This window comes from Tetrahymena thermophila (genome assembly GCF_000189635.1).
Source record: "Tetrahymena thermophila SB210 genomic scaffold scf_8254402, whole genome shotgun sequence".
NCBI lineage: Eukaryota > Ciliophora > Oligohymenophorea > Hymenostomatida > Tetrahymenidae > Tetrahymena > Tetrahymena thermophila.
The window spans coordinates 377-18600 of record NW_002476185.1 but is presented as its reverse complement, the minus strand read 5'-3'; the positions used below and the strand labels follow the sequence as shown (position 1 = coordinate 18600).

The window sequence follows — 18224 nt, the reverse complement described above, 5'->3', positions numbered from 1 at the left end:
GATGATAAAAGATATAAACAAACAATTTTTGTAAAGTAAATTTAATTTTTGTCAAAAAAAAATTGAAGATTATTTTTGATCGATTCATACACTTTAAATACTTTTGATTTTTTGATTACTGTTAAAATTTTAGTTTAAAGGATGATTTTTTAATATTTTTGAAAAGCTGAATAAAAAAATTAAAATTCAATTTTGCCATTTTTGAATAATAATAATTGATATTGCATAACAAAACATAAAATAATATTTTTAATAACAACAATTAAATTTTTTTAAAAATATTTATTTAATAAACTGGTATTTATCTAAAAAATGATTCATTAAAGGTAGTCATTTACAATCTTAAATGCAGCTAACTATTATGCTTTTAAAATCTAAGAAACTAGTATTTTTTGAGCACTTAATGTAAATTAGTTGTAACTTTATTTTTTTAATATTTAAAATAAAATTCTATAAAATATTTCTTAAAGGTTATTTAAATTTAAAGTTTTTAAAAATTAATTACCTTGAAATATCTATGAAAAGAGATTTAAGTTTATTTTTTTCTTTAGCATGTTTCCTAAAATAAGAATGCCTTAATCATTGTGATTATTTACTCTTTTTTATGAATTAAAATTTATCAAATAAAGTAAATAAAAAAGTAAGTAAAACTTTCAATTAAAATTATATTTTTAATATAAAACTTAATAGTTATTTATGCTTTTTTACATCTATAAATTTTAAATTTATTAAATTATTTTACCTTAAATTAAGCTTCAAATTAACTAAGATCTCTAAGTCAGCAATAGATTCAGATAATATTCTTATTTCTTCATTGCCAATTTTAGTAAATCTTTAAAAAAATATTAAATTAATTAATCTATTTGTTTAGTTTTTCAAATTATTACTCTAAGTTGATAATCAAATTTAAGATATTTTTACTTTGTTAAATTCCTTTTCCAAAATCAGCAAAACCTTGTAGACTTATGGAAGATTCACTAAGTGAAAAAATAATTTGTTAAGTTTAATATTTCAAAAATTTAATTAAAGCTTTGTTAAGCTAAGAAATTAACTTTTAAATATAAATCTAAAATGTTAAATTTACCTAATATCAATATCTAAATTTTAAAGATTCTTCAATTTAATTAATGCTTGACTTAAACCTTAAGCTCCTTGATCAAAACAACCAATAGCACTATTAAAAAGTATCATTTAAGAAAATATAATATTAATTTAATTTAATTTATAAAAAAATAATAATTTTACCTAAAATTAATTACTAAACTTGTAAGGTTTAAGCAGTTTTCTAACTAAGAAAATATATGATAAGCTCATTAATTGTTTATTTTTTCATGTGTTTTATTTTTATAAATTAAACGGAATGAGCTAAGATTTATAAAATTTTTCAATCCTAACCCAAAGGCAAAGGTATTTTTATCTTAATCAACATATGATAGTTATGTATGAATAGATAAGCTCTATAGATTTATATTTTCAGGAATTCCTTCTCCAAAAAAAGTTGTTAAATTTCTAATAAAAAAAATTGTAAAATTGCAATAAAAATTAATTTGTTTTAGAAAAATAATTATGAAAAGAAGATATTATGATTAATAAATTTATTACTCTATATTTAAATCTAAGGTATTTATGTTTTAATGATGTCCGAGAGCTGATGCTAAAATATTAGGACCTCCTTCTCTTAATTAAAATCCGCTAAGAAATGACCCATTTAAAAGAGAAAGAGAAACAATTTGAAGATTTTTTAACTTTAGAATAAATTTTCCTAAGCTACTAACTCCTCCATCACTGACATTAGTTCTCCTAATAATCATATTAAAATATTGCAAATTTTTTAATTAAAGTTTATTTTACTCTATACTAAGTGTTAATTTTGTTAGATTCATAAGAACTTCAAGGTTTCTACTCATATTAGATATTCCATCATCTGATATTTTTAGATTTGAGCTTTATTAATTTTAATAATACATTTTTAAGAAATCGAATTATTTAAAAATTTATTTTAATGATAGATTTTTAATTTGTAAATTTATTCAAAAAATAAATAAAATGTTATTTCTATTTGGTATTCTGTAATTCTATAAATAATGTAAACAAATAATTGAGCCAAATAATATTTAAATACCATTTTTTTATTATTTTTAACTGCAATAAAATATATTTATTATAATTTTACATAATAAATTTATAAAATTTACTTTAAGTTAAGTGAGAGATCTTGCATTTTTTGACACCTAGCTAATCCTTATCTTAACTATGAAATACCATAATCTTCAATCTAATTTTCTCTAATATGTAACAATAAAACTGAATATAAAAAAAATTTATGTTATTTGAATATTTCATAAATATTATTATTTTAGATTGACAATTTAGTTTTTTTTTATTAACAAAAAAAGGATTAAAGATAAAATTTACTCTAAATCTAGGGAAATTTATTTTATGTTTTACCACTTTGCTAACCCTTAACTTAATAATTCAATTCCATAATCTCCGATCTCATTTTTTCTAAATTATTTCAGAAATATTAGATAAAAATTTCAAATCAATAAAATTTAAATAACTTTAAATTTGTATTAGCACTAAAAAGGTTTGTATATTTGCCAATTTCATCCCTAAAACATTCACAAGCTTAATTAATAATATAGTTCTTCCTTTTAAATTTTTTATCAAAAAATGAGTAATTTTTTAATTTAATTTATTTTACTCTAAGTCAATCTGTAAATTTTAAAGATTCTAGCAATTTGATAAACCTTAAAATAAATATAAATATTTATTCACTCCAATCTAATTATAACTTTTTATTATTAAAACTACTTATTAAATTTAATATAATTTATTAAATTATGTATCAGATACCTCAAGTCTAGAAATAACTTGGTTAATTTTTTGCAATTTCCTAAATTTTTATTCAACTCAGCTAAGTCAATATCATTCAAATTATTATTTCTATTGAATTAATTTGTGAAAAAATCATATTATTATTAAAAATAATCATTTTTAAGATAATTTGTTTTAACTAAAGTAGATTTATTCTCTTTCTAAATACAAATCTTTAAAAGAATTAAGCATTTTAAAGTTTATTTTAATTATAAATTGCAAATTTTAATTCAATTTACTTTAAAGAAATTCTAAGTTGAATTAGTTTGTTACATCTTTAAAAGATAATGCTTAATGCAGAAATTCCATCTATTCTAATTGAATTACAACTATTTTATAAAATGAAGGTAAAAATGATTTAATATTTATAATATTTTCATTTATTTTGAGAAATTCTTTTTATATTTAATTTTAGAAATTAAAATAAAAAATTAATTTTAAGTAAACTAAATAGATGTTAAAATTTGATAGTTTGATTAATCTAAATAATATTTGTTTCCAAAAAATTTAGTATTTAAAAAAAAATAAAAATTTTTTTTTACAAATATAATTAGTTATAATGTAAAATTTAGTGAAAAATAACAATAGGGCTTCTTTTTCTTATTGATTAATCTAAAAAACGAAAAAATAATCCTAATTTATTTTGAATTTAAATAAAAAAATTTGTAATTTAAAAATAATAATACTAAAATAAATTTTATGACATTTCTTATTTTCAATCTTTATTAACAAATAAATTAATTATACCTCAAGTCAATATTTAAGTCTTCTAATTCTTGAAAATGACTTAAAGCATCACTTAATATCTTAACTCCTTGATTTTCAATTTTGTTAGTACTGAAGTAATTTTTAATAATAATTTTTGTTGTTATTAAAGATATTATAAAAATATTTTACCTTAAATCAAGCTTCAGACCCAATAATTTTTTAATTGGTAAAAAATCTTAGAATAAAAATGATAAAATTTTATCATCTAATCTATTTTCACTTATTAGATAAATTTTATAATTAGTTTTAAAATAATTACATAAAAATAAATTAATTTTATTTACTCTATTTAATATTTTTATTAAACAAAATAAATAGAAATTAATAATAAATTTTAATTAATTTACTTAAGGTTAAGATCTAATACACGGAGATTAACACATTTTTCTAATTTAGATCTTAACTACAATAGATCGCTTTGAGTAATTTTATTTTTTTTACTTCTTTTTCTCAAAAATATTATGAAAATAAATATAAAATATTTAAGTATTGAAATATTAATAAACTTACTAAAAGCTAAGTTTTAGATTCTCAAAATCTTCACAGTGGCATAATAAAAACTTTTGTTAAAGATTAAAAATTTCTAATTTACTTACATAAGAAATTAAATTTACAGTTTATAATTTCGTATATTAAGAGCAGTTTTCTTTATTAATCATTTTTCTAAAATTTTATCAACTTGAATTTTTTAGCTTAATAATTCTTTATAAAATTAAAAGGAAAATTTTTTAATAAAAGCAGCATAAATTTTATATTTTTGAGAACAAATAAAAATTGAAAGAATATATTTGAAGAAAAATCTAAAAATTATTTAATTTATCCATTTTTGCATTTTGGTAATTAGAAATAAATATTTATAAAAAATAATTATTTCTCATTTGTATATATTAAAATTTACAATTCTATTTATGTTATCAATAGATTTTTTTATTTCTTAAAATAACAATGAAAAATAGTTTTTATAAAAATATAAAATTGATTTTTTAAAGGAAGTTAGAATTTAAATACTTTTAAAAATAAATTTTATCAATAAGATTACTTACTTTTAACATATATTTCAATAAAAAAGATTCTTAAAATTTAAAACAATTAATCTTTTAATCTTAATTAATTTCCTAAATATAATCTTGAAGCTATCTTTTTCAATCAAATTTTATCTATTATAAATTAAAATAATATAATAAAAATTTAATTAACATAGAAATAAAAAAATAGCAAGTAGCAGGTAAGTAAAACTTATAAAAACTATTCATAGCAATTATATTTATGAGTAAAATGTGTTGTAATATTTTTACCTTAAATCTAATTCTAAAGTATGTAAGCTTGTGCAGCTGTAAAGAGAATTCAACAATTTGTAAGCATCATAATCACTAAAAGAGTTGTTGCTTTTTTTTTATATTTTAATTTAATTTATTTACTTATTCAAATAAAATTAGGAGATATGAAAAGTAAATCATTAAAATAGTCAAGATTTTTATTTTTTTATTAAAAACAATACTTTTTGCTAATTTGAAATTGGATTATTTAAAAAGCTAATAAACTTCCTTAAAAAACTAAAAATATAAAAATTTACCTTATCTGAAGAACAAATTATTTAAGATTTGCACACTTTTAAAGATTTTAAAGCAGTTAGATTTCTTCCTATTAACTTCTTATTTAGTTCATTCTAAATTTTAAAATATTATTAACCAATTTTCAGCTTCATGAACTAATATATTTTATAATAATTGATTATTTTCAAGTAAGAAAATACCTTAACGACAGTGAAAAAGATGCCAAATTTTTACAGTATTCCAATGTTTAATCTAAATAATAAAAACCTTAAGTAGTTATTTTATTTTAGCTTTTTCATAGAAGAAATTAAGTTATTAAATTCTATTTTTAGATTTTAGAAATTACTTTAATATTAGAGTTAGTGAGCAGAGATTGTAACATTTTCCTATTGAACTGCCAATTATTTAAGCTCCAAAATCTGTAATATGGTTAATGCTTTTTAAATTTATTTACAATTTTTTAAATTTTGATCTTAAAAATTTAATATTAAAATTACCTTAAATTTAGTTTAAAATCATTTAGATTTGTACATTTAATAATTCCATCACAAAGCCCTTGTAAACATAGATCATTTATTTAATTGGAACTTATTTTTACATAAAATTTAACAATTTAAATATAAAAAGTCTGTTTAAATAATTTACGTTAAGTCAACAGATAGTTACTTAAGAGCTTCAATTAAACTAAATTAGTAAAATAAGCATTTCAGCTCTTTCTAACAAAATTCGTTATAGCTTTTTGAAAAATTTTTAATGTGAGCAATAATGAATTATGAATTAATTAAATTAAAAATAATAGTAAAATTAATTAAAAATTTACCTTAAATCTAGTTCTATGTGATTTAAAAATTTAAATTAATTTACATTTAATTTAAAATCTATTTAATTTATCATATTTTCTATTTTGTTAAAGCTATTTTAAAAAATATTTTTGCATTTTAAGCATATAAACAAATTTTAAATTTATTTACTTGATTTTTAATACAAAATTTGTTAATTTTGAGCTTTAATTTATTCCTTAAATTAGATTTATAATTCCTGCTGATTAAATTTTATTATCGCTTTTTATAAAAATATATATAATAAAGTTTTTTAATTATTTAACAAATATTTTATAAAAATTAATTGATTGTTTTTACTTAAGATTTAAATTCAAAGAAACCAGATTCTTAAGTTAGCTTATTTGTTCACCTATAATCAAAGCTCCTTACTCTTATATTTGATTATCGCTTTAATAAATTAAAATTTTATTGCTTATTAGATTGCAGATATATTTGTTTTGTATATAATTTTACCTTAAATCAAGTTTAAGTTTACATAATTGCTTTACTTTTCCAAGCTATGAAAATAGTTGAGATAAATCTTTATCAGAAATTTTAATGGATCTTTTTATCATTTAAATAAATAATATATCAAAATATAAATAAGATTCTAAATTTAATTTATTTTTTATATTTATAATTAGTTATTAAAGATTTTACTATAAACCTAAAAATAAGTTTTTCAACTTATGAAATTCACATAAAGATTCACAAATATCAATAATTTCATGTTCTTCTGATTCTATAAAATTTTCACTTTAATTTTAATTAAAAATAATATAAATATTTAATTCTTTATCCTATTCTAATTACCTTAAGTTAATTGCTAACGAAGTAAGATTTTATAATTAACTTAGAGACTTAATTAACTAGCTTGTATTAGATAAGTTTATCCTGTTTTAACTTAAATTTTTGAATTAAAAAATTTTGTAACAAATTATTTTACTTGATAAAAAGCTAAATAAAAAAAGCAAAAACACCAATCAATCTCCAAAAAATAATGAATTAATAAAACACATAATCATACTATCTATACCTTAAATCAATATTTATTAGTCTTATATTTTTGCATTGTCCAATAGATGTAAAGAGATTTTAAGCCCCTTGAATTTCTATGCAATTTATTCTAATTCGATTTATATGATTAGGTTTAATTAAAAAAGTATAAATTAATATAAGAATTTTTATTACTGAAGTTGAAGAGAAAGTTAAGTCAAATTTTTTAATTTTTCAAAAGCTTTTCCAAATAAAGTGGCATTTTAGTCAAATATCTCATTATAGCTTTTAATTTTATAAATTATTTTTTTAAATAAGACTATGAATTTATTTACCTAAAATCTATCAATAAAGTTTTTAAATTTTAAAATTTTATTACTTCCTGACATATTTTTTTATGAGTAGAGGCAATATCAAAAACATTGCTTTTTTTTAAAAAAATGTCAAAAATTTAATTTATTTTAAATTATTAAACTAAATTACCTAAACAAGAGCTGGATCTTGCTTATATTTTATGAAGCTTCTTTAGATGAATAAGAATCAAGCTTTTATTATTTATTACTTTAAATTTTAATATTTTTATAAATGTTAAGTAACCTATTCTATCTAAGATATAATCATTTTTTATTTTATATTGTTTTATTTTTTCTTTGTTGTATTTTTTGTTAAAAAGTTTTTTAATTTTTAAAAATTCTTTCATAAATCAAAAAAGTTTCTTTTAATCAAATATAAAGAAAATAATTAAATTTGAAATGTATTTTTTTTAATTAAAAACATTTATAGCTTTAAAATTTAAAGATAAAAAAATGGATGCTTTGTTTAGTAAATATTATGCTTATTAATTAAACTAAATAGTAAACTTTAATTTATCAATAAATTTAACTTAATAAATAAATATTCAAAAGCTTATAACAAACATTCAATATTAACTTTAATAATAGTATTTATTAATGAATATGAAAAATTAATTTCTTATAAAAGATTTATCCAAAGATAGCAATTAAAATTTGAATAAATAATTAATTAAAAGGAAGTAATGATTTCATAATATAAATGGAAATTTAATAAAAAATAATATCTTAGCTTATTTTGATATAATTTTAAATTTTAGTTTTAAATAAAAATAAATTTAAATTATTATTGTTAGTAGATTGCTAAAATCTATTTTAATTACAATTAAAAATTTTTTTTTATTGTATTTTTTAAAAGAATTGTATATTTATTGTATGTAACTTAAAAGAAACTCATATTAATTATTAAAAGATCCAAATTATTTTTTAAATAAAAAATAAATTTTATTATACTTCCTTCATCTAATAAATAATATTTTATTTTAAAGAACTTAAAAATGTTTTTAGTAGGTGCTTTTATCAAAGAATAATATAATTAGCTAGCTTTGATTATTGGAGATAGCTTATATAAAAGTTGTTGATATTTATCATAGCCTATTTATTAATTTAACAAAAATTGTCCCCACAATTTATAATTTTGGAAAAGAGACGGTTTACAATTTCTTTGATATTAATAAAAATTTATCTTTAATAAAGAGCTATTTAAATTAATGAATAAAATTGAAGAGGAGTTTATAATATCACAATTCATATCCATCTGCTATGATTTTGTAAAATATGAATACTAACTAAATAAATAGATTTTAATTAATTGCTTTTTTTGTATTTAGATTTGAAAAATCTTTATAAATTTAAGAAGAATAATTAATTAAATTTTCAAAAAAACAAAAAGATTGAAGAAATCGATCAATCTAATTATCAAACAATTAAAAGCAGCAGTAGCTTAAGAGATTTATTCGTTCATATCAAAAAATTAAATTATTAAATTAAAAAAATTATTATTAATTAAGAGTATTTGAAGTAAAGCTATTCATAATTTAATTACATTCAAATAAAAATATGTCAAAGAAAGGTCAGTATAGGGAGGAAGCAATACCTCTTGTGTCATTCAATCCTAGTTAATAGTGTAAGCAAATATAAATACTTCATGTTCAGTTATTTTTTTAGCTCTACCAAGATATATACATTCCATGCCTCATAATTACATAATGCATAGCTACATATTTTTTTAAAATTAGGTTATTAGTTGAATGACGAAGCGATAGATTTTATTTAAAGCGTCCCAGGACCCATAGGAGTTGTTGGTGTAGCTGGTATGTATCGTACAGGTAAAAGTTATTTGCTCAACCAAATGTTACTTAGTAGATCAGACGGTTTTGGTGTTGGACCCACTGTTAATCCTTGCACAAAAGTAAAGATTTGACTTTAAATTATTAACTTAGAAGACAAAAATTATTTTTAAATAATTCTGAAATGATTTAAGTATAAATTAGCCAATTTAAAAAGCATATTTATCAATATAGAGTTATAATCAAAACATCAATTACAGAAATAAATGAAATATATCAAAATTTCAGCAAGTGATATTGTATTTTTAAAAAAGGGACTCTGGGTTTGGGGAAAGCCTCTTTTAGGTTAGAATCAAGATGGTGAAACTATTCACATTTTAATCATAGATTCAGAAGGTATAGGTGCGCTTGATGAAGACTCAACACATGATTCAAGAATATTTGCATTAACTATCCTTTTAAGTTCTTGCTTTATATATAACTCTGTTGGTTCGATTGACGAAGCTGCAATTCAAAATCTCTCTTTAATTGTCAATCTCACTAAAAATATTCACATTAAGAGTGGATAAGACGATGAAATAGATTTCGAAGATTATTCTTAATATCTCCCTTCATTCTTTTGGGTAGTAAGAGACTTTTCTCTTCAACTAGTAGATTAAGAAGGAGAGTAAATAACATCTAAGGTAAACTAGCACATTTTGAATTAATTATAAAATGATAAACAAATATCAACAATATTCTTAATTATTTGATTAACTAGTTAGTAAAAAACAGTAATTGATTATTCAATACTTTTCTTTTAGGTGCTTTTACAACAATTTAAAAATTTTAAAGAATATCTTTTTCAAAATCTAATTAAATTTTGGTATTAATTTATAGGATTATTTAGAGAAAGCTTTGCAACCTTAGAAGGGATTTTCTGACTAAGTAGAACAAAAAAACAGAATTAGAAGACTCTTAACGACCTTCTTCAAAGAAAGAGATTGTGCTACTTTAGTTAGACCTTTAACGAATGAAGAAAATTTGTAGAACTTAGATAAATTAGACTTCGACTAGTTAAGACCAGAATTCTTTGAACAAGTCATTAACTTGAGAAAATCTATATTATGCAGAATGAAATGCAAATAGCTTAGAGGCAAAAATTTAACAGGAGAAATGTACTGTGATTTAATTAAAAGTTATGTATTTGCGATAAACAACGGAGCTGTTCCAAATGTAGAAAATGCTTGGTCTTATATTTGCAAGAACGAATGCCACAAAGCCTAACAAAGCGCAATTGAAAATTATGATCAAGTAATTAATAACAAATATTTAAGAAACACCTTTACACAATTAAAAAGAAGAGAAAACATAAAAATTCAAATTTCGCCTTAAGATTGGAAGAAAATTTTAAAAATTTTTAGTAGATAGAGAAATCAATTAATTAAATAATTCAAAAAATACTGGTTTTTCTGCTATGAAAATTAGAAAAAAATAGCAAAATTCTACTTTCATTTTTTAATTAATTAATTCAGTCTTTTCAATTCAAATTTCTATTAATATTCAGTCAGTCAATTAATTAATTAAATTTTAAATAAAAGGTCTTAAGAGAAGTTTTACACAATAAGATTCCATGCTCTCTTGAAGATTTAAAGATATACCACAAAATGGCTAAGGAAAGCAGTGTTTCCATCTTTAAAAAGAAAGCTGTTGGTGAAGTATCTGAAGAATATCTGAATGAAGTCATTAAGAAAATAAAGCAAAAGTTTAATATTGTCAGATAAGAAAATGAAAGAGAAAGCGCTAGAAACTGTCAATCCTTTATCTAATAAGAATTCCAAAGCATAGAAAGAAAGTTAAAAATGAATGAATATAAAAACTACCCAGAGTACGAGCAAGATTTAAAGCTATTTTACAATTACTTCATGGAAAATGGACCTAAGACTGTAAATCGCTAATAATTTGTTTCTGATTTTATTCATAGAGCAACATCTGATGGTGCATAATACTTCATCAAATAATTCTCCCATGAGTAAGATATTCAAAAAACTCTAAGTCAAGAAGTATAAAAGAAATTAGAATTCGAACTCTAAGAATTGAAGCAACGTATGCATTCCGAAATCAATAATTATGAAATTAAGAAATCTTAACTAGAGTTTGAAAAAACTGAAATTGAAATGCGCGAATAAGTAAAAAAAAATATTTTTAAAAAAATTAAATAGACCAACAATAATTTAAATAAAATTACAGGTTTTAAGAGAAAATTTAGCCATAGTCAAAAGCGAAAAAGAAAAATTAGAGTATGAGTTTAAAGAATAAGCTACTTCAGAAAAATAAGAGTGTGTCAAAGTCATAAATGATCAAAAGTAGAAATTAATCATGCAGGAAGAAATGCTCTCAGAGCTAGAAAGAAATAAAATTCTTTCTTAATCTGAATTTGAAAAAGAAAAGGTAATTAATTATCTATTTATTGGCTAATAAAATTTAAAAAATAATTTTTTAAATAATAATAGGCATTACTCACCTAGAGAATCTAGTTCTATGAGAAGTAAATGGAAGAATTATCTAAAAAAGACAAAGACTAATCAAACGACATAAAGAGTCTTAAGAAAGACTATAACTCACAAATTAAAGATATTAGTAACAAGTAAAACATCTTTAGATTTTATAAAAAAATATAATATTTATTTTTTAATTAATTAAAGGTATGAATCTTTAAACAAATCCCTCACTTAGAAAATCAATGAATTATAAGAAAGAATTTATGAGCTTGAAAATGAACTCACAAATCGTCAACAAAAGTTTGATAGCGAAAAAAGAAAATGGGAAGTTAACGAAAATAACTTGAGCAGACTCCTTGAAGAATCTCAATTGTAAATCCAAAAACTTTAAAACGAAATAAGAGATTTAAGAAATTACGAAGAGTAGCATGCTTAGTTCCTTCAAAATGATATGAGCAAAAATCATACTGAACTTTAAGAAAAGATGGTTTACTATGAAGAGCTCATCAAAGAGAAGGAAGACACCTTGATTAACTTCAAAAATAATTTCTAAAAAGAAAAAGCCCTTCTTTAACAAAAAATAGAATTCCTCCAAGTTCAATTTGAAGAATCAAAGCAATAATTAGAAGAAAACAAAAGAGCTCATGAAGCTATTATGAAGGTATTTGTTTTAATTTTTATTTATTCTCTATAATAATTATTCTTTTTTTATTCAAAAGGCTTTGGAGTCTTCAAGTTTAGACAGCTCTGGTAAATTAGATAATCGTTAATTACAAGAACTAAAAGAAAATCACACTAGAGAAATAAAGGCACTTGAAAATGATTTTGAAAAGGCTAAGAAGCGTTACATCTAATAAATAGACTAATTAAATGAAAAGAACAGTGAATTAGAAATGAGAGTAATATATTTGAAACATTTGATGTTTTTTTAATAATACAATTAATAATTAGAACAAATTTGAAGAAGCTGATTTCTAAAAGGAAATAGAATAACTCAAAGAGTAAGTGTAAGAATTGAAAAATGTAAATCAAAGACTTGAGGAAAAGAACAGTGTGCTTGAAGATGAAAAGCAAAAGAGTTTCAAGGAAGTTGAAGAAAGATACATTAATAGAATTAGACTTCTTGAAGATGAAATTGAAGAAATCAAGCAAAATGCTATAAAGGACATTCGCGAATCTCAAGCAAAGTCTGAAGAAAGTTTAGCCTAACTTAAAAATATTTATGAAATCGAAAGAGAGACTCTTGAAAGGAGATTAGCTGAAGATAAAGAAAAATGGGATAAGAGATACTAGCTATCATGTGACGAATATCAAGAGTAAATTAGAGAAGCTTAACACACTTATGAAGAAGTACTTAATTAATTACTTAAAATAAATTTAAAAGTTAAATAAAAAAATTTTAATTTTAGGAAATAGAAAACTTAAAGGATGATTTAAGAGAACAAGAAGCTCAATACCACAATGTTGTATAATAATATGAGCATGAACTTGCATTGAAGCAACAAACAATTGAAACTCTTGAAAAGTACACAAAGGAAACCAAAGAAAGCTTGCTTAATCTCCAAAGCAACAATAACACAACCTTGGAATAATACATCAACAATTTCAATGCTGAAAGAAAAACTTTCATTCAAAAGGTTGAAAATCTAACTCAAGAATTATCAAAGAAGGAGAAAGAAAACATTGCTCTTCAATAAAAGAAAGAAAATTTAGAAGCCAACTTGAAGAAGAGAGAATCATAATTAACTCAAGCTAAGGTAGAAATGTAATAAGAGAGAACTGAAAACTCAAATTACATCGACGATCTTAAGCAAAAGCTTTAGTAAGCTTCAGATGAATAAATTCAATAAAAAATAGAATTCTCAAGAGAAATAGCTCTTTCAAATTAAAGAGTAATTTGATAAATATTTTTAAATTTAGTTTTTATTTATTAAATTTTTTAAATTTATTAGAATGAATTCTTATCCAAGAAGAATGAAGACTTAGCAAGATAAAACGAAACTTTAATTTAACATTATGAAGAAAAACTTAGTAAAATATTCTTTTTTAAATAAATTGAATAAAATTAATTTTATTTTTTATAGAAATACTTAAATAGGAAATGAATCAAGAGTTGAATGAGAAAACTGATAAACTCTAATAACAAAGAGACCAGATGGAGGAGAAGTATGAAAAGGTTAAAAAAACTCTTAAGGAAATAGAAGCAACCTACAACAAGTAGCTTTCTTAAATTGAAAAGGAGAAAGCTATCTATTAAGAAAAATTAGCAAATATCGAATCAAAGAAATCTGAATTAGACATGAAGTACTAAGCTGAAAATTAGAACTATGTTATGCAAATTCTATAACTTAAGGAGTAATATTCTCTTGAAAAGAAAACACTCTTAAATGAAGCTGACAAATATAAATAATTTAACCTTCAACTAGAATAAGATAAGAATGAACTTATCACTAACTATGAAAGAGATAAGGCTTTATGGGAAGGAAAATTCGCTTTCTTGGAACAATAAAAAGAATAGGTAATATTATTTTAATAGGTTAAAATTTTTAATTAACTTGCTTATCAAAATAATTAAAGGCTAAATAAGATTTAGCTGATGCTTTAAAGAAGTTTGAAATGACTTTAATGCATTTACAAAAGGCTAGAAGCAATGAAAAGGACGAGCATGAAAACAACCTCAATGAACTTCTCATTTCTATGGAAAAGAAATACCAAAACTAAATTAATGAATTAAATGAAAATAACTAAAGATCTGTTTAGGATTATGAAGATAAGGTAATTTTTATCATTACTAAATATTTCTTTAATTGAAATCACAAATTTTTATATGACAGATAAGAAGACTTAATAAAGAAATTAAGCAGTTAAAAGAGAATATGCTCGTCGAAAAGCATGGTAAACTAGGAAATCAAATGTTAAACGAAAAGAAATTAGCTGATTTCATTGAAAACGAGAAGAAATTGCTTCTAGAAATAGAGTAACTCAAAAACGAAAGAGATTAAAAGGTAAATAAAATTAATTCCTTGGATTAAACTTACTCATATTTTTTATAAAAATGTAGATTATAGACTATTAAAGATAACTTGATACAGATAAAGAAGTTCTTAAACAAAAGATAGCAGAAATTGAATAGAAATACAAAGAGGCTGAACAAAAAAGAGGTACTCTTATTTTTGAACACGAAAAGGAAAGAGCAAAGTGGAATCTTGATAGAGACCATCTCCTTGTATAAAAGAATGAGTTACAAGACCACATTGATAAGTTAGAAAAGAAGAAAGAATTGCTACTTAGAGAAAACGAGAAGTTACGTAATGAATCTAGAGTTACTCGTAGATCGATTAATTTAGTAGGAACTGGAATACAATCTAATACAGCCCTTTCTTCTAGTAAATCAGGAATAAAAAGATCTGGAACAACTAACTAATAATAAAGTCCAGTCTCTAACACTTCGATATTGTCTAAAAAGAATTCAATGATCTAAGAAAATAATTAATTTATGAGCAATTCTAATTTAAACCAATAAAAAAATTTAAATGACATAACTAACTTTGCTGGAATCATGCCTTACGATCCCAGTCGTCAAATGAATTAGAAGCTTACATCTTTGAACTCTTAAGAAGATGAAGCTCAATAAAACTAATTTTTATAATATCAATATTTGATGCAAGATTAGTAAAAAGCATAATAGCTGATCTCATCAAATAACATGTAGTATAATAACCCAAATATGTCATCTCCTTAAGCTCCTATGTTCAATCCTAGCAACTATGGTTAATAAAACATTTATCCTTAAAATAGCCAACCTTTCTAGATTGAAAAATTCAAATATTTTAATTCAAATGTTTGATGCTAGCCTATTGACAAGAAGAGCTAGTTATTAATTAATGCAAAAATTTACTTGATTAATTAAAAGAATCTAACTAAAATTGATGAATCATGAAAAATAAATTAACACTATAAATTTTATTAAAAACTTATAATAATTAAATAAATAATAATTAATTAGATAATACAATGAATTTATTATATTTTATAATTAAAATCACCTAAAAATATGCATGTTATAATTTATATATTAGTAAAATCTATCCTTTTAGATTATACTTTTTATACATTCATTATTTATTTTACAAATTTGGCTATTATTATTTCTTAGATATTAACCAAGAATTAATTTTTATAATAAATTCTTTAACCTCATAATTACCAATTTAAAAATAGTCCTTCAGATAAATTATTTTCACAAGAAATAGTATAACATCCTAAAATATCTGATTATAATCAACATAAAACAAATAATTAACATTAGTTTAAAAAGTTTTTGCTATTAATTATTATTTCATTTAAAATTTTAAAATTGAGAAGTTTTAAGGTAATTTTTGAGCAAAAACTAGATTTTGAAAAAATAAATTTCGATTTTAATAATTTATCTATTTATCATAAACTTAATAAATATTCATTTTAAAACAATTAATTATCATCCCTTAAACTTAACTTACATAATTAAAATAAAAATGTAACTAGTTATATTATTAGTTAGTTATTTATTTAATTAGCATTATAATGTTATTTTAACAAGTGGTCTAAATGTTTTTTTTACCATTAAAATTTTAATGTAAATAGGAAAGTAAATTAGATTTTATTATTGATTTTCAAAATAATTTGTTTTAAATAAAATAAATATAAAATAGTAAATAGTATTTGAGTTATCAAAAAATATTATTAACTATATATTTCACATAAAAAAAATTATTAAAAATAATCATAATAATTTGAATTGATTTTTAAGTATTTTAATCAGAAAAATATTAAATTTTGAGATAGATTTTTATAAAAATAATTTTGTTTAATATTTTTGATAAATTTTGAATAGATTCCTTTTTGGGTTTTTAATTTACAAAATTATTAAATTGATTAGGTATAATAGATTGAATAAATTTTTTATTTTGAGAAGAAAAATATTATAGCTAATTTAATCTTTTTCAATATCATAACTTTGAGAATAAATTAAGTCAATAAAAAGTTAGATACTATATATAAATTAACTAATTAAGAAATAAAAATATTCTTGATAATATAATTTATGCATATATATTTTTTATTGTATAAAATAGAATTATTTTTTTTTCTGGAATAAATATTTATTCTCAACTTTATTTTATTTATGAAAAATAGCAAAATTTTTCTCCAAAAGGGAATTTCAATAATCAATTTATTTCTTATCATCTTCTTATTTCTATTAAAAAGATCAGAAAGAAACATACACAGATAGAAAAAATAAAGTGAGAAGTGACAACTATTAACCGCGATATTGCAAAACCAAAGCTATAAGTATTTATTAGAAACAAGATTCTTTAGGTTTTGATTTCTATAGTTAGAATAGCCTGTATGCGTGGAAAAGTTAATTTCAAAAACACAAAAAGTATTAAATAATTGAAATAATTAATTTATAAATAGAAGTTAAAGTAAAAATAAAACCTTGTTAAGAATAATATAAGAAATTGTAAATAATATAAAATGGATAACCAACCTATTAGATTAAAAAGTAAGGAAGGCGTCATTGTAGAATTCGACCCCAAATTCGCTTAGTTAAGTACTTACGTCAAGAATATTCCAAATCAAGATGAAGTTATTCCCACTGAAAATTTAACTACTGAGTCTTTACAATTCATTTAAAAGTTTATGCAAGTTCATGACTACGACGAAAGCAGCATGAAATACACTTTCCCTTTCTAATCTGATGTTTTGAAGGATCACATTGACGAAAAATCTTACGAACTCTTCAAGGAATATAACACTAGTGATATTAAGGAAAATGCTAGAAGATTAGCTCCTCTTTTGGATGCTGGTTTCTTCTTGGATATAAAATTATTCAGAAAGATCTGCAATGTAACTTTACAAGTTCCTCTTTACTGTGGTACCACTGAAGAATAAATTAAGGCCTTCAAGGAAAAGTGGGCTATCACTGAAGAAGATCTCTCTCCTGAAAACCAAAGAAAGATTATGGACGAAAACAAACCTGTCTTCGATGCTATTAAAAAGAGATATCAAGCCTAACTTGATGAATTACAAAAGAAAGCTGAAGAAGCTAAGGAAAATTGAAAAATTATAAACAAACTATTTTTGTTAAGTTTAAATAAATTTATAATTAATTTATATATACCACTTTATCCATTTATTATAATCAACACTTAACCTTAGCAATCTGATTTTCCCTTTTTTACTTAATTTCTTTATTTTATATATGATATGACTCACAAATATTTCTGGTTTTATATTATTTTTGATGAAAATAGCAAAATTTTTATATAACATGCAACAACTAATGATGGAAGATGGAAGTTAAAGATCTTCATTTCGTTAAATTATTTTATTTAAGTTTTTTCTGATGTTATTAACATGAAAAATATAGATTTAATATATCAAGTAAATGAAAAAAATAGAATATCTTTTAAATTTTCATTGATCGTTATTTTTTAATATCTAAAATCTAAGATCTGATGATCAATCAAGCAGTTTTTAAATGTAATAATAGACAAAAAAATTTAAAAATACAATAATATTTTCTCTGATAAAAAACAAATAAACT

The 18224-nt window shown here is 21.1% G+C and overlaps 3 protein-coding genes across 3 annotated transcripts; 2 read left to right on the top strand and 1 right to left on the bottom strand. All coding sequences in view use genetic code 6, as the record gives it.

The window, feature by feature from the left end:
- Positions 1–1310: 1310 nt before the first annotated feature.
- Positions 1311–7715, bottom strand: TTHERM_00657250 (kinase domain protein; the record flags this gene model as incomplete). Its single annotated transcript, XM_001024025.2, has 27 exons — positions 1311–1509; positions 1603–1800; positions 1852–1944; positions 2196–2285; positions 2416–2505; positions 2562–2651; positions 2705–2794; positions 2857–2946; positions 3117–3206; positions 3625–3714; positions 3775–3864; positions 4941–5030; positions 5219–5311; positions 5399–5488; positions 5545–5634; positions 5696–5785; positions 5844–5933; positions 6019–6111; positions 6170–6259; positions 6338–6427; positions 6494–6583; positions 6680–6775; positions 6833–6922; positions 7056–7145; positions 7211–7300; positions 7395–7440; positions 7499–7715. The coding sequence occupies 27 exons, from the start codon at positions 7713–7715 to the stop codon at positions 1311–1313; spliced, it is 2745 nt and encodes a 914-aa protein (XP_001024025.2).
- A 1210-nt stretch (positions 7716–8925) lies between these two features.
- Positions 8926–15482, top strand: TTHERM_00657240 (amine-terminal domain guanylate-binding protein; the record flags this gene model as incomplete). Its single annotated transcript, XM_001024024.1, has 16 exons — positions 8926–8992; positions 9105–9277; positions 9470–9838; positions 10035–10448; positions 10736–11323; positions 11385–11585; positions 11648–11781; positions 11840–12296; positions 12355–12534; positions 12587–12985; positions 13045–13527; positions 13588–13666; positions 13720–14153; positions 14213–14410; positions 14470–14640; positions 14697–15482. The coding sequence occupies 16 exons, from the start codon at positions 8926–8928 to the stop codon at positions 15480–15482; spliced, it is 5133 nt and encodes a 1710-aa protein (XP_001024024.1).
- A 1541-nt stretch (positions 15483–17023) lies between these two features.
- Positions 17024–17737, top strand: TTHERM_00657230 (hypothetical protein; the record flags this gene model as incomplete). Its single annotated transcript, XM_001024023.2, has 1 exon — positions 17024–17737. The coding sequence occupies one exon, from the start codon at positions 17024–17026 to the stop codon at positions 17735–17737; it is 714 nt and encodes a 237-aa protein (XP_001024023.2).
- Between the last annotated feature and the right edge of the window lie 487 nt (positions 17738–18224).